This window comes from Mandrillus leucophaeus, unplaced genomic scaffold (genome assembly GCF_000951045.1).
Source record: "Mandrillus leucophaeus isolate KB7577 unplaced genomic scaffold, Mleu.le_1.0 Scaffold297, whole genome shotgun sequence".
NCBI classification, from domain to species: domain Eukaryota; kingdom Metazoa; phylum Chordata; class Mammalia; order Primates; family Cercopithecidae; genus Mandrillus; species Mandrillus leucophaeus.
In genome coordinates this window covers 1,792,532-1,809,868 of record NW_012103109.1, presented here as the reverse complement: position 1 = coordinate 1,809,868, position 17,337 = coordinate 1,792,532, and the positions used below count along the sequence as shown (strand labels likewise).

Below are 17,337 nucleotides of genomic sequence, written 5' to 3'. Positions count from 1 at the left end.
GAGGTGGCGGGCGCCTGTAGTCCCAGCTACACGGGAGGCTGAGGCAGGAGAATGGCGTAAACCCAGGAGGCGGAGCCTGCAGTCAGCTGAGATCCGGCCACCGGACTCCAGCCTGGGCGACAGAGCGAGACTCTGTCTCAAAAAAAAAAAAAAAAAAAAAAAAAACAAAAGAAAACAGTATGTGTGACACAGAGTGCAGATTCCCTTCATTTTACAACTACGGTTTCTTCTGTCAGAAGCAGAGCCCTCCCCTGCTGTCTCCAAAATACAGATCTGGGGGCAGGTGCAGTGGCTAATGCCTGTAATCCCAGCACTTTGGGTGGCCAAGGCGGGCAGATCACTTGAGGTCAGGAGTTCGAGACCAGCCTGGCCAACATGGCGATACCCCGTCTCTACTAAAGAGCACACCTGTAATTCCAGCTACTCCAGAGGCTGAGACACCAGAATTGCTTAAACCCGGGAAGTGGAGGTTGCAGTGAGTCGAGATCATGCCACTGTACTCCAGCCTGGGTGACTGAGCGAGACTCTATCTAAAAAAAAATACAGATCTGGGCTTCTATATGGAAACCTGGTTCACTCAGACAAAGCACTTTCTTTAAGTGCATACTCTTAGCTAATGCTTGGTACATTTTTCAACAAGGCAGATGAAGAGTACTCAACTATTGGATCTGTGCTTTTTTGCTTATTAATTATTTTGGGTGAGGATAGTTCCTCCATCCTAGAACTGGCAACAAAGCATTTGTTAAGGACTAGAATACTGTCCAACTTTTCCATATCTGCCTAAAAATGACTACTATTTTCTGCAAAGTCCCTGTCATGGATAATGACATCACACTGTGGAGGAAGGAATGTTTCAGGCAACAGAGATCTGATTCTCTCCTACCCTCCAGGATTCAAACACTAGACTGCAATCAGACTGTGGCTATTTTAACACCAGTGACGCCATATCCCATTGATGCCTTAAGGACACGACGGGATAAGATTCTTCTTTGAACATCACACAAAGCCAAATACATCAGCAGCTGAGCATACAGAGGGCATGAGGTCTACTCACTCTTTGGTCAGAAGAGGACAGGACTTGAGCAGAAAGCGTGAGAGGCCCGAGTCCTGAAAGTAGAGGTCAGGTGGTGCTGTGGGGCTCTTCAGGTTCAAACACCGGACGATCACGTACAGCACAGCAGCCACTGCAGCCAGCTTCACTCCATCAAACACGGCTGGGAGTTCGGGGGTCTCCAGCATGGCATTCATCTTGATCTGGGGAGCAGAGGCATAGGTCTAGGTTTACAAGCACAGTGAGGACAGGTGATGCCCACAACCCTATAGATGCATGGTGGGCTAAGAGACACTGCCAGTGATGGTGTGCCACAGTTCAGATGTTTCCATAGGCTCCTGCCAGGCAGACACCGCCAGCACCTTGCAGCTACTAATCAACTGGCCATAATTCAAATCACAAACAGTGTGAGCATGGATAAACGAGGTACTGTGTTTTCTTTTTATAATCTCACAAGCATTTCTAAGATGAGCAAATCAAAAAATCGAAAAATGCTAAGAACAGTGTTCTTTATCGGAGGGGTAAAAATAAGATCAGTCAAAGTGGTGGCAACAGGACCAGGAGTAGAACTTTGATTTTTGTTAACAGGTCATCCTTTTGTTTTTTTTTTCCTCTCTGTAGACTTTACCTGAACCTTGTGTCCCAGGTGTGTGTTAAGTGTTGTGTTTACAGCCTTGAACAGAAACCCGGAAAGGACTGCTGGTGCCACCAGGTGTGGTTGTACTGCCTGCTGGCCTCACCCCTTTATTTGCAGAGCAGGCTGAGATAAAGCAACCTCAGTCTGACTCAGCCATCTGCTCCCCAGAGGTTCCCCAGTGCTGGAGTCTGAGTCAGACTCAGCCCAGGTCACAGCAATCCTGGCTCCTAAGGGTTTCAAGTGTGAGAGCTCGGCTAGTTAGTTTTTTTTTTTCCCCCCTGTGGAGGCTATCCGACTGTAGCCATTAGTCCAAAATTAGGTTAAAAGTAAACCAAATTGACCACTAGGCCAAAATCTAAAACTGGAGTACAGACAATATATATATGCTTATCTGTCCTTTCCCAAGCTTTCCCAATATTTCATCTTTTGAAGTAACTTCACCTTATATACAACACACACCCCTCCAAACATATAAAACCAAACATCAACAATGACAAAAGCAACAGCAACAAAAATCCAGTATTTTCCTTGCTGCTCGGCAGAAAAACAGAACATCAGCTGTTACCTTAAAAATCAGGGAAACCACAAGCTAACAAAAAAGAGAAAATGGTAACTCTCACAGCCAAGGTAGCTATGGCAACAGCTTCCCCTGGAATGGTTTCAAGTAGCCTCTGCTAACAACAGTCATCATGAGAGCTCTGGTAGCCAGTGCCGGAGACAGGATAGGCAGAACAAAACAATCTCCACCAACTGTGTTTGGGGTATAACCAACCGAACTTTCCTAAGACCTACAGCAAGTCCAGAAAGGACTCAGAAACCCTTTTCTAAACTCGAGGTCACTTTGGCAGACAATCTCTGGCAGGGATTCCCAATTCAATAATGAAAGGAAATAAAAGATCACAGCTCCGTAACTAGTCTTCCACCATCAGGGCAAGACAAGGATTTTTTTAAACTTACCTGACACAATTTCAAATCAAGGCTAGACCATTAATATAAACTCAGCTACACTGAACTTCTGTGAGGAGACAGTTTTCTTAAAACTTAACTTCTACACTGGGCACCATGGCTCACGCCTGTAATCGTCGCACTTTGGGAGGCCAAGGTGGGTGGACCACTTGAGGTCAGGAGCTCCAGACCAGCCTGGCCAACAAGGTGAAATCCTGTCTCTACCAAAAATACAAAAATTAGCCAGGTGTGGTGGCACATGCCTGTAATCCCAGCTACTTGGGAGTCTGAGGCAGGAGGATCACTTGAATCTGGAAAGCATAGGTTGCAGTGAGCCAAGATCATGCCACTGCACTACAGCCTGGGGACAAGAGCGAAACTCCATCTCAAAAAAAAAACAACAAAAAAACTTAACTTCTGGTGACACTTCTCCTCACTCCTGGGGTCATATCCCCTGAAAGCTATCTATAAACCCCTAAAACAAGGATCCTTAACTTGGGGTCTGTGGGTTCCCCATGGGATCCTAAGGTCTAAGAGCCCCCTGAAATCACATGAAAGTTTGTGCACATAAGCAGTTTTCTGGGGAGAGAGTTGGCAGCTTTAATTAGATTCTCTAAAAAGGGTCTGTGGCCTAAAAAAGTACACAGCACTGCACTAAGATGCCCAATAGGTTTAATCTGTGGCTCCCATTTCTCACCTTGTCCGAACCCGCCACAGATGCCAAACTAAGGCTAAACAAATGTCCAAGATGATGCAGCTTGTTAATATAGGCTTCTAAGTCTCCACATTCTATTAGAGGACCAAAACTAAAATCCACCAGAAATTCTCTGACTATACGCTGGTAATATGGAACTGAACTAGAAGTTCTTCCTCATCACCTTTGTTGGAAAGAGAACAGGGTAATGCAGCAAGTAGTTTCTTGTTGGTTTGGAGTGGACTTACTAAATCAAACAAGTAAGTTCTTTCCTTCCCACTTCTACTCACTGCTTCCTAACAAAAGGGGAGGAGAAGCAAAAATAAGAGTCTCAGCAATACATACCAATGTTATTTATTCTTCTCACTGCAAATATGAATTTTCCTTGAAGAGTTGTACAGTTGGGCCGATCAGGTCAGATCTTTTATTCAAACTAACCTAAAAGCTAAAAAGATTGGATGGTGATGTTTTAAAGTTGAAACGTAAGCACAGTCTAAGTTTCTCTGCATTTAAAGTCTTTAGGGAAAAGACAATTTGGTTAATTAACATGTATGCCACACTCTTGAATGTTTGGCCTTTTTAACAAGCCTGCTGCGAGAAGGCTTTTTGAATCCACCAAGACTGACAGGCTCTCTCTGGTTTCTAGGGCAAGTTTTCTGCTGTGTTCCTCATTCTGGCTAAAGCCAATTCACATTGCTTTGAACCTTTATCTCACAATATAATCTCCAGAAATGCCTAACAGGACAGGTAACATCTCTGTGTGACCAATGAAATCACTTAGCAAGGTTTGAGATCAAGACAGCACAGCCAGTCCCCTCATTTGTTCTCTTCCAAACATACAGCAGGGACAGAAAAAAATATGAGCTGAGAAAAGTAATAGGGCACAGATGGGCTCAAAACCAAAGTACCAGAAACAGAACAGGGCCAAAAGCAATGGGTAGGGGATTGCATTGCTTGTAGGGTCTCAGTTCAGACTGGGGCCAGAGGCTGGCTGCTAAGAAGTGCCAGAAGCTAAAAGTGCTCGCTGTGAGATGGGGGACCTGAGCTGAGCCTACTGCAAGAATCTGCTAAAAGATCTATGGCTTCCAAAAAAGCAGAAGCAAAAAGAGAGAACATGGGGGAAACAGCCAATGTTTATGCAGCACTATCTACGTGCTAAGCTCTGTTCTGCAAATTTGACATATGCTAGCTCATTTAATCCTTCCCATACCCTATGAGGTAGATGCTATTATTACCCCATTTTATAGACAAGGTAACTGAGGCATAGGAAGTTTAAGTTACTTGCCCAGTGTCATACAGCTGCGGGGTAGAAAAGCCAGCATTCATATCTGGCCCAAGAGATCCTCCTCTTAATCACCATGCTGTGCTACTTGAAGGCAGGTAAGTAGAGAAAGAGAGAGGCAAGCAAGAAAATGCATGGTGCAGGAGACACACACGAGACACCAGAGACTTGCCCAAAGTCAGACAGCTGTAAACAGCAGAGCTGGGATTCAAGCCCAATTTTTTTTTTCTGATTCTACCACACCAAAATGACTTCAGAAGAAAATCAAAGCCAGTTGAAGGAAAGAATCAATTAACCTTCGGAACAGTCCTGCCTAACTTCCAATTATTATCTGTCCCTATTCTGAGACAAATTAGTCATAGACTAGGCTGTGGTGAGGTAGGCCGGAACAGCAAAGTCTTCAGCCACATGATAGGCCACCTGACCCCACAGGCTCGGCTGCCAAATGAAAAACAGGGCATGGACCCGATCAAAGATCCTAAACTGGCAGTCCATGGGGCAGTGTTGCATTCAGTTGGCATTTAAAAAACAAATTTATTCATTGCCATATTATTAACACCAGGAGATTTCAGATAAAAATCTAGATTTCTGATTTCTCTTGGAAATAAAATCAGAAGATTTGGCAACACAGGGCCAGCATTGTCACACCACAACAATGGACAGAGCTGAGCAGGGCTGCCCCCTTCAGACCCAGCAAGCTCTCTCCAGGTGGCCACAGTCCCCACCACTCCCTATTAGTGGGGTCCTCAACACTGACCACTGGCCCGCTTTAATCATTTACAGTACCTGAATGGTCCCCGTAAGCATCTGAATATGCAATCTTTGGATAAAAGCATCTAAGGTCCCTTCTAGCCCTGAAAAGGTCTGTGTTGACTGAATATTTGAAATATATACGAGATATATATATATATATATAAAAATAAAAAATTCCTAGAAAAAATGATGGAAAGGCAAGAGTGGCAAAGTTGACAGGATAACAAGATGTAGTGTCTTTTATTTATTGATATTTTCATTGAGGTTTATTTATACCTTAACTCTTTCCACAAACTACTTGAGACAGCTTCAAGATAACACCCTTAGTGAATCTATACACATAGCAAAGGATCTGGAAATGTGTAAGACTGCTAACTGCTTTCCGATAGTAAATGTCCCCTTCATCCTTAGTAGACAAACCTGGGAAATGTGCCCAGCTGAAAAAAACTACATACCCCCGCTTCCCTTAGCTAGGTGAGTCCATGTAACTAAATTCTGGTCAGCTCTGGAGGGGTTGATCTAATTTCTGGGAAGGCTCCTTAGAGGGCAGGGAGTTCACCCTTTGTCTGCCCTTTTCCCCTCTTGCGTCCCTGGAATGCAGAAAACATGGCTGCAACTCTAACAGCTCTCTCGGGCCCTGAAGTGACCTTGAGGTCTCTCTAGTAGCCCCATTAGGATGACAGCAGGGCAGAGAGACAGAAATCTGAATTCCTGACAACTTAATGGAGCCACCATATCAGATCTAGGCTGCCTATCTCAGGACTTCTTTTACATGAGAGAATGAACAGTTGAAGCCACTATGACTTCTAGACTCTTTTACTTGGCAATTTCTAAAGATACAGAAGGAAAACTATGTATTCAAATCTTTATGAATGCTAAAATCACTGGGTTATAAGACTATAGGCAATTTCTTTTTTTCTATTTCCCAAAATTAATGACTACAAATATTTTTATTATTAGAACAAAGCATTAAAATAGTAACTAAGAAAATCTAAGGAGAAATTTTAAAACACTGGAAAGGAAAATATGTATGTCAACATACACAACAATTATGTATGTGATAAAGCTTTAATGCATGTGATTATGCTTTAATTAACTTATCTGAGCTTTCTGTTGGGGGAAAAGGGAAACCCAGTCAGACCTATGGTTTCCAAAATGGAAAGAGAGCTAACATATATTGTGCTCTTCACCCAGTGTCATAACAGATACTCAGTGGAAACAGGGCTTATCTGGCACAGAATTATTTAAAAAAAAATGTGGGACTTTATGTAAGGGGACCTTGAGTGATGTGACAGACAATGTCCTCCCACAACTTTTTTTAAATAGAAAATGCAGTAGAGAATTAATTTCCTCAACCCTCGAAAAATGCCAGGGTTTTAAAATTTAATTCAATTCAGGGAAGGCAATTCTATGAGAGATTTATAATTATTGTGGTCCAACTACACAGCCTTGATCCAAGCCTTCATTCAACCTGAAGTCCTGAGGAACAGGTCAGTTCTGCATGTCCCTGGGGACACTTCCTGGAGTTTCAGCAGGCTTAATTAAGTACCTGACTACCTCCAGTGCACCTAGCATTGTGCAGGTTGGCAGTTAAGTAAATTCTCATTTTAACCAGGAGGAAAAGAAATTTATGTTAAGGCTATCTGTACTTTAGAAGCTTAGACGAAAATCAGTCCAGGAAAAAAAAAACAATTAAGCAAGGAAGGACTCATGAGGCAGCTAGATCTAGAACCCAGCCTTAGTGAATGAAGTACAGTTGTTCCTCCTTAACTGCAGATTCAACCAACCACTGATGAAAAATTTTGAAAAAAAAGACAACAATAAGGCTGGGTGCGGTGGCTCACGCCTGTAATCCTAGCACTTTGGGAGGCCAAGGCGGGTGGATGAGACCAGGAGTTCAAGATGAGCCTGGCCAATATGGAGAGACCCCCATCTCTACCAAAAATATTTAAAAATTAGCTGGGTATGGTGGCACGTGCCTGTAATCCCAGGCTGAGGCAGGAGAATCGCTTGAATCTGAGAGGCGGGATTGCTACCACCGCACTCCAGCCTGAGTGACAGAGTGAGACTCTTAAAAAAAAAAAAAAAAAAAGGTAAGAGAAAAGATAATATAAAAAGAAAAAAAATTTAAATAAAAGCAATACAGTATAACAATTACTTACATCATTTACTTTGTAATCGATATTATAACTAATCTAGAGATGATTTAATGTATATAGAAGGATATGCATAGGTTATATGCTAATACTATGCCATTTTATATCAGACTTGATCATCTGTGGGTTTGGTATCTGCACGGGACCTGGAACTGTTTCCCCATGGATATACGGCAACAACTTTATAAAATGTAGAAGCATATGTAAGTATGAGTGTGTGCATGTACAGTGCATATACATAGGTATTAAATGAGGAGTTAAGTAATTCTAGAAGAAAAATTTTCACATTCACTTTATCTTGCTGCATTTTGTTTTATGGTATTCTTTTATCCCCAAGTCTGACTTGTCACAAAATATTAATATTCTGAACTTGTTCTAGATACAGCAAACTCCGATTCAATTGTATTATTTTGTGTGGCCCTCCCCACTTTCCAGGCAGGTGAAATCCAGTTAAAATGAACATCAGAGGGCCGAGATAGGGAAAAGAAGTCACACAGAACAGCTGGAGGGCTGGGTATGTTGCAGATGAAAAGGAAGCTACCCCCACCCCAAACCCAGCTCCACTTCCACGATGGGCTGGGCTTCCTGTGTACCTGCGGCAATCCCTTCTCTGCTGGCTAGCCCACACCTCCCCTGCCATTTTATGAATGGGATTTAGGTGCTGTAAATGGGAGTCAGAATTCCATTTATAGTCTGCATTAACAAAGGAAACCAAGGTGCTGCCAAATGCCCAACATCTAGTCACTAAAGGAACTCGCAGTGTTGCCCCTGGTCTCTAAGACAAGCTTGACTGGTATTTCCACCAGAGGTGAAGGCCTGAGCTGTGTCTCCCATGCCCCTTTCTGCTCTCCCCTGGCTAAGAGCATTATTTTCAGATGGAGGCACAGATAGAGTGAGAAACCGCCACTGCACTGGGAAAAGCTCCAGTCTGGGGGCTCTGAGACCTGGGTCCTAGTGTCTGCTCTGCCCCTTCCTGGCTGATGACCTTGAATCAAGGCACTTAACCTTTTTGGGCCCCAAAGGCCCCTTCTGTAAAATGAGAAGGTTATATTAGAAGTAGATGATGCCAAAGGTCTCTTTCAGCTAGAAATGTCTGAGATTCTAGGGATAGAATTGCGGTCCTCGGCTAAAGAGCACAGGAAAAAACTATCGCTGTACTTTGTAACAGAAAATGGCCATTTTCCAGCCCACTTCATAGATGATTACACAGTAAAATTCATAAGAACTAACAACCCTCAGGGCCTTTGTTCTTTCTTCAAATAAATTAAACAGTTATATATTTTCTTTTAGCTGTGCCAATAATTTCATCATATTTATTCCACCTGCATGGGATCGTGATGCTTTTAGCCTTGGAACACCAATATTCACTGACAGGACGCAACTTACACTGCGGAAAGAACAAACAAACTGAGCAGAGAGACCCCAAACAAAGGAAATCCTTTATCTGGTGTAGCAAGTTGAATAGTGACCCTCCCCCCAGAATTCATGTCCATCTGAAACCAGTGAATGTGAAGTTATTTGGAATTGGGTCTTTGCAGATGTAATCAAGTTAAGATGGGGTCATACTTGTTGGAGGGGGTCCTAACCCCATGACTGGTGTCCTTGGAAGAAGGGAAATCTGGGCACAAAGACACAGATACACAGGGGAGGAGGCCACATGAAGATGGAAGTGGAGACTGGAGCCACGTATCTACAGCAAGCAATGCCAAGGATGACTGGCAACCATCAGAAGTGAGGAGACAGGCGGGGAATAGTCTTGCCTTCAGAGCCTAAGGAAGGAACCAACCTTGCAACACCTGTTTTCAAACTTCCAGCTTCTAGAATGGTGAGAGAATATGCCCAAATTACCTCTCATGACTCAGGAGTTCCACGCTCCTGTCCTTAGTGGCTGAAGGGACTGTTTGCCACATCCTTCTGAAAGGCCCCTTGTTACTCAGACAAGCTCCAATCAATTCAGATGATAGCTAACTGACATGAACACCCTCAGATGACTCGTTGACATAATACAAATTGCATTCTGTGAATAAATACTTATTGGCTTGGCTTCTTTGCCTCTGTGATTCAGCTGTCAGAACCATCCTTTCCTTTCCTCTTAGCTATCAGCAAAGTGAGGGAGCTCAGAGGACACAGACATCTGGGGGAGGGGGAGATCTCTCTTCCTTGCAACCCAAAAGGACCTAACATAACAAGCTTTGATACTTATGGGTCCTAAGGCAAATACCTCTCAAAGAAAACCAAGCCAAACCCCTAAAGGATTTCTCTGTTCCAATTCCATCTGGTTGAAGATGTAAATTTCATTTAGGGTCCAGTCCTGCAGTGAGACAGCCAGTGCCAAATCCAGCTACAGTGTTTGTCCTGGGGCAAGTTCCTTAATCCCTCTGAACCCCATCTGTAAACTGAACATGTTAATACATAAAGAGCATTTTAAAACAATGCCTGGCATACAGTACTACTGTATTCACTATTACCATCTCCACTATTAAACTTTCCTCCATTTTGCCTCAGTAAACAACCTAAGTTGACAGAAATGACCACAAAACATACTCCTTCCTAACTGACATACAGGTCTCATTAGCAGTGAACTCACTAGCTGATTGACTGCTTGGGCCTCCTCCAATGAGTTTAAAATTAATCCCAGGACATACTCTTGTTGATTCTTCTAAAATGGAACCATATCTTCTAAAATGGAACCATGTTAGACTTAATAAATTACTGGATAATAAGTGGTGATCATCATGTCCCATAAACAGTTTCAAGATGCATTGTTCTTGTTTTCTGTGCTAAAATGCATCCTTGGCAGTGCACAGCTGGAACCCCTCCTCCTGACACCACCCTGCTCCTGCTGAGGGGCTTCTCCTGCCCATGGAAAGGCTACCCATTCCTCCCTGCAGGTAAAAATCCCCTCTTGCCTAGCCTGGCTCTCCCAGCAAACTGTAATGCCCTGAGATAAAACTTTGTCCCCCAAAGTACCCTGTGAGGGTGTCAGGATACGGATAGCAGAAGGCCACAGCACATTGCCCCAAAAACATGGTTTGTTTCCATCCCATGTCATCCTGATTTTTCGGCCTCTTTGGTGGCAACTTAGGTAAAAGTACAACCCCATCTTAACTTGATTACATCTGCAAAGACCCAATTTCCAAATAAGGTCACATTCACTGGTTTCAGATGGACATAAATTTTGGGGGGTCACTACTGAACTTGCTACACCAGATAAAAGTGGTCAACCTTAAATGTGGGCAACATGTTACCCTCGGAGAGAAAGTAAGGAGGAAATGGGCCACCTTCTCCCCACTTTATCTGCCATTTTAACTAAAGAAGTCAGAGCCATCATAGGGTGAAAAAAGCCATTTTGCAGGGACAAGAACAAGCCCAGATGATTTGGGGGAGAAGGCCCAGCCATCCCCATCTGAGTTGTGCCTTTGTGTCCTCTGAGTCATTGCCACGGGATAGGAGAGCCTCAGAGCACAGCCAGGAGGCTTCGGGAACTGCACAGCCTGGCGACTGGGCCCTGTTCTCACTCTGGGTAAGGTCTGATGAGGTGAGTGAACACCTTAGCCAGCAGCTCACCAGATCCACCTTTCAGCAAATCAGTGTTGGTCTAGGCCCGCATGTCCTCCCACAGAGGGTTCTGTGGGACGGAGTCTTCACGGTGCTCAAAAACTCTGGGTTTGTTTGTTTTTGAGATGGAGTTTCGCTCTTGTTGCCCAACCTGGAGTGCAATGGCACAATCTCGGGTCACTGCAACCTCTGCCTCCTGGGTTTAAGCCTCTGGAGGAGCTAGGATTACAGGCGGGTGCCACCATGCCTGGCTAGTTTTTTGTATTTTTAGTAGAAACGGGGTTTCACCATGTTAGCCAGGCTGGTCTCGAACTCCTGACCTCAGGTGATCCACCCGCCTCGGCCTCCCAAAGTGCTGGAACTACAGGCGTGAGTCACTGCACCTGGCCAATACTCTGGGTTTTAAAAGATCCCCTCTCAGCTGGGCACAGTGGCTTACATCTATAATCCTAGCCATTTGGGAGGCCAAGGAGGGCGGATCGCTTGAGCCCAGGAGTTGAAGGCTAGCCTGTGTGACCTGGAGAAACTCTGTCTCTATTGTTTGAAAGAAAAAAAAAAGACCTCCTCCCACCACCACCACCTCAAGCCAGAAGGGATGGGAAAGCCCCGGAAACAATAGGGCCAATCCTGTTTTCCAGAGATGCTGAGAAACACTGATTTTTGAACATTAACTAACTCAAGCCAGGGACTGCCCTGAAAGGGTGGGAGTGGGTTACCATAACAAGGAAGGATAAAGCCCCTGGTTGATCCAGTTCATCTCTTACAAACCAGGTCCTACAAGGTGAAGGGATCATCAAGTCACACACAATTTGGTAGAAGAGAATTGGACGGATTGACAGATAATTAAATGTATTTAAGGCAAGGTTGCCCTCTGTTGTATTCAAGATAAGACCTTGAAATTGTCTTTCTGTGCAAACCTACTCATGTGATAACAGTTTTATTTAGTCATATTTCTTCCACAAAGTCATAAGGTCACAGACTCAATCTGCTGGAATTTCAGAAAATAGTCTACAAGTTCTCAGGCGGAGTAAAGTTACCCAATGCAGGAAAACGTGAACCTCACAGTTAAATGTCAGGAATGGCTACTAACCCATGAGCTTCCACAAAGAAAGTTACCAAACTGAAAATGTCTGAAGACTGAGTCACCAGTTAAACAGGAACATTTAATTGGGCACTTTTATGTGCCCTTACTAAAATACTGAACGGAATCTGGCCTCTCCCACTAGCAAATAACCCTGCTGAAAGAATACTACTGTCTACGAGAGAACGAATGGGTAAAGCACTTAGTAAAATCCCAGGCAAAATTGTTTTCTCTTCCACTGAGAAACCATGAATCCATACCTGAGAGCAAACAAAAAAATCTTAAGCCAGGTATTTCTTCTAGGGAGATTCTAGATTTTCCAAGAGAAAAGGCACTTGAATTGTGAGATTTATCCTAAACATATTTTTAAAAATTGATACCATAATTAAATTCTGTAATATCAAAACCAAAATTCCAGTTTACCAGAACCCAATGAGCTCAAGTGCCTACTTTACTGGAATTTTTAAGAGAAGGATAAAACTAAAGAAGAGGGCATCTCCAGATTGATTGTCCTGGGCACCATACAGATGCCACCCACTCTTCTATGTCTGGAAATAAGCTTCCAGAAGGAGGAAATGGAGATGGGGGTGGGGGGGCAAGACCCAGTGCCTGGCACAGCCGTTGCCTGAAGAACCACTCACCCCATGGAACTCCCGAAGGCAGACAAAGAAGAAAGTTTCACCCAGACCTGCAACAGAAAAGGACGTACAGCTACTCTCAGTTAATGAGAAAATAAAAATAACTAGGACTCCTCGTTCCTGAGTGTTCTGGTTTACCAAGGCTCCCAGTGCCCCCAATGCCTGGCTAATACACACTGTAGGGCCCGTAATGAGAGCATTAACACGTGCAGCCCATTATCACTCTGACAGTCTTGCATTTCACCATGGCAGGCATCTGTGAGGAAACCCGACCAATGACCAATGGGCCAAGCTCCTCTCCTTCCCTGCCAAAGGAGAGACTTGCTCGGCACACTCACCCCAGCTGGGCAAAGCTGAGGTCACTCGCCCATCCATCTGTTTCAGCTGTGTGGCTCTCTGATGCTGAATTCTGCCACCTGGGAGCAACAGCACCCCTCAGGGCTTGGCCACCAGACCCTGTTACACAGGGATAGACAGCAGGAAAAGCTCTGTGCTCCTTGCCCTCCAAGACCAAGAGAAGGTTCTGGGGGCAATAGTACATGGTGTGCACAGCATTTTGAAGCATGCTTTACTTATTTCTGTTTTATAAATACCTCAGACGCTGTGAGCAGAAACAGGATCGCCTGCCAGTTTAGAGCAGAAGGCCTGAAGGTCACGTGGATTCCTTTGTGACCAAGTCTTAGGAGACAAATGCTACCAGCTAAATCCAGATAAATATGAAGGGCTGATTTGTGCCTGACATGAAGAAGGGATACTGTGAGACAGGCGCCTATCTGCTGCTGCACACGCCAGCCTAACGCTGGGCCTCCAGGGAGCCCTGCCCAGCTTCCGCCATCAGTCCTGCTGATTATGAGAGCTAAAGAGCTTTGCCCCCCACTTGTAGGTCACAACCCAAGTGGAAAGACCCAGAGATTCTGGATTCTGGATGTGAGAGGAGGGAGAGGATCCCATTTGTGTCTCTACACTACTTGTCTCCAGTGGCATCTGGAGTTATTCCACCCCCTACCCTCTCTGAACATTCTGTGCTGTACAGCTCTGGGCAGGTCACTTGCACTTTTGGAGGATTTTGAGGCCTAGCTTAAGAGTCCATGTGATATAACTGAATGACACAGGGACGAAGGTTTTAGAACCAGAGGACCTGCATTTGATTCCAGATTCTGCCAAGTGACCTTGGGTGAATGATCTAAACATTACGAAGAGTTGCTTTTTCTTCTATAAAATGGGGGAAGGGAGGTTACATTACATGTTACTGAAGGAAAGAAGTTGATGAAATTCTGTAGGCTAAAAAAATGACTTATAATGATAAATTATGCACAGATATCCTCAAGATAAGGTTTGTAAAATGTTTTCAGCTCTTTAGCAGAAAGCTGTTTTATTAAATATTTCAAGATTAGAAAAATGTTAGTTTTAAAGCAACTGCTAAGGAATTATAACACATGAGGAGCATGAGAATTGGTCCCCAAGTAGTCCTGAGCTTGGCTTTATCACATCTTTGCATTGAGGATACTGAACGATCTAAAAACTAACATCTCGAAAGGAAGCCCTCTGGGTTGTTACATTTTAGGGCATTAGCTCAGTGGATTGCTTTTTCAAGTAAAGAGTCAGAAATAAGTTCATGCCCTCACATGTTCCTCTCTCCCGTCCGTCCACCACAAACGCTCCACACTGTTGTTTCAGGCCTCACCCCTCCTGCCTGCCACTCCGGAAGTAAGTTTTCTCGGCCTTCTTTAAAGCCCAAGGGCAATCCCACCTGCCACCCCCAGCCCACCAGCAGCCTTCTTCCTTTGGTTTTTGTGCAAACGTTGCCTGCATCAGGCAGGCATTTGCTCCGAGTCCACCTCTAGTCCACCTAAAAAATACTCTACACTACAGAGCAGGAGTGCCCCACATGAAGCAGATAGCTACGCCACTCACTCCTCAGGAGCTCTTCCTCCGCTGGGCTTTTCCAATACATTCGTCTTGCTTCCTCATCAGTTTCCTGGGAGGCAAGGAACTGGCCATCAAGGAAGATGGTTTCATAAAAAATGGCAGAAATATTTCTCTGAGATTAGGAAAGAAAATTACCCCACTTACCAAAAATTGATTCACTGGCATAAGTAGGGAGCACCCTCATGGATAAAGCAGTGGCTTGCAAATGAAGAGGACAGAACCTGCTGAAAAGGCATCAATACCACTGGGAGGGATGTTCTGCAAACTACGCCCTCCTGACATTCCACCTCACTCCCCACAGGGACCAAAGACATCACTCTAACCTCTGTGGGGGCTATGAAAGAAGTATAATACACAGCATCCATAAAACAATTGGAAAATAGTACAACAAATCTGTATATAATGAAGTACTAAACTCTGAAGTACCAACTACAAATACTGGAGGAATTCAAATGAAGGAGGTAGAAAGAAGAAGGAGGTGGACTCAAAGCTGGGAACCACTGGAAGAGATGGAACAGAAGAGAAGGTGAGATGGAGGGGTGGATGCAGACGTCAGGCTAGGCTCACAGTTGAGCCAAGGCCCGAGAATGCTGGGCAGTCAGGAAATGGGCAGACGGGACAAGAGGGATGTGTTTCGGAGCAGTGGCAGTGAGTCATTGTGGAATGAAGCTTCAGTGCTTTACTTACAAGGAGAATTCCAGACATCAGCCTGGAAAATGCCACACAGGTGCTGCCTCGGCTGTGTGCGTAGGGCTGTGCACTGTTGTTCATGTGAGGCCATAGGTGTGAGAAGCATTTACTTGGCTACACATAACCTGACCCATGGCGATGTTGGACAAGCACTGATATTCACTATTTGAGCCCCACTGCAAGCCCTTGATGGCATCTAACTAGTTTTATACAACCTGCTGAACCATACAAGGATATTCACTGGGTGCCCATCCCCTCCAGGCCCTAAAAATCATACTATTTCTCAACTTCACACTATGTAACCACCTTTTCATAACTAGAACATTTCCTAGTCTCTGTGGCATTAGCCTAAAGCATCATCATTGTGGTTCTCTGAACAGAAGTTTCCTACCAGATTACTACATTAGGCGGGGAGGTACAGGCCTTTATGAGTAATCGCCACGCCACTGTACATCAGGAGAGAAAGCTCACTGTGGCCTGGGCTGTCAGCAGCTTTTGGATATTTAAAGAACATCTCAAAGTTCAAGCAAATAATCATCCATCCAAAACTGAGAGTTTTCACTTTCCACTGCTCAGAGGAGTTACTGTCCCAGGACATGTTTCTTTCACACTTTCCCCTTTTGTCTTAAGAACATCTCACTGGGCTCAAAGATATACTCCAGAAACTGTTGTCTCACAAATAAAGAAATACATTCAAAGCTAAAACAGGATGTTGGAGGTAGCAGAAGAAAGGAAAGGCCCGCAAACAGAAGGCAGATGGAAATCTACCCATTGATTGTTGACATTCAGTTAAATACTGAAATACCATTAGAAGACTCATGATTTCTGCTATTCTCTCCAAAACATACAATGCAACAAAATTGTCTATGGTATTTTCTAACTGACATGAGCTTATTTGGTCCAGAAAATATAAAACAGAATACAATTAACTGTAGTTTAACCTAGATTAAGAGGTTGGTGAAATTATAAAATAAGGTTCTTTTTTTTTTTTTTTTTTTTTTTTGAGACGGAGTCTTGCGCTGTTGCCCGGGCTGGAGTGCAATGGCACATCTTGGCTCACTGCAACATCTGCCTCCTGGGTTCCAGCGATTCTCCTGCCTCAGCCTCCCGAATAGCTGGGATTACAGGTGCCCGCCACCACAACTGGCTAATTTTTTGCATTTTTAGTAGAGACAGGGTTTCACTATGTTGGCCAGGCTGGTCTCGAACTCCTGACCTCGTGATCCACCCACCTCAGCCTCCCAAAGTGCTGGGATTACAGGCGTGAGCCACTTTGCCTGGCCAATAAAGTTCCTTTTCAACATCTAAGGAAAATGGAAAAATATTTCTACAAAGATTTCTGCTTCATTGAGATGCTTTCTGTAGATGTGCATTGGGGGTGGGGTAGAGAGGCTACTTGCAGGGTTTGGAGACAGACAGATTTGACCCGAACTGCAGTTACACTACTTACTAGTTGTGTGACTTCGGGCAAGTGGGAGGATCACTTGAGCACAGGAGATTGAGGCTACAGTGAGCTATGATCGCACTATTGCACTCCAGCCTAGGCGACAGAGTAAGACCCTGTCTCTTAAAAAAAAAAAAAAATTAACAACACAATGTGAACTTGGGAGTGGTGTGCTCACCAGAGAAGATAAAGGAGAGACTTCATTCACCAAGGCTGGAAGATCCCAGTATAGAGCCAGATGTCTGGGTCCTCAAGCCTGGTTAGTCTGGTCTTGACTTGCCTGTGAGCAATCATGACCAATGCTAATTTAAATGACTTCTACAGCTAACATATGGATCACACATATGTTCCTTCTCCCATTCTAGGCAATAAGCTCCTCTACTGACCGCCCAGACAAAATATTAAATCTGTGAACCATAAGTTAGGGTAAAGACTCTCATCCTAGGATCTAGTATTGTTCTTTGGCTCTGATACTGTTA

General features: G+C 44.2%; 1 protein-coding gene across 2 annotated transcripts in view; it reads right to left on the bottom strand.

The window, feature by feature from the left end:
- ABHD2 (abhydrolase domain containing 2) overlaps positions 1 to 17,337 on the bottom strand; it is a 126,532-nt gene that overhangs the window by 97,073 nt on the left and 12,122 nt on the right. Inside the window, exons 3-7 of one of the 2 annotated variants that reach the window (XM_011986313.1) lie at positions 14,869 to 14,945; positions 13,389 to 13,530; positions 13,163 to 13,251; positions 3,673 to 3,772; positions 1,055 to 1,254 (exon numbers count right to left, since the gene is read on the bottom strand). In XM_011986313.1, the coding sequence (XP_011841703.1) occupies positions 1,055 to 1,248 (194 nt within the window). In that variant the 5' untranslated portion in view covers positions 1,249 to 1,254; positions 3,673 to 3,772; positions 13,163 to 13,251; positions 13,389 to 13,530; positions 14,869 to 14,945. The remainder of the gene's footprint in view (positions 1 to 1,054; positions 1,255 to 3,672; positions 3,773 to 13,162; positions 13,252 to 13,388; positions 13,531 to 14,868; positions 14,946 to 17,337) is intronic. The other variant, XM_011986311.1, reaches the window with a different exon arrangement.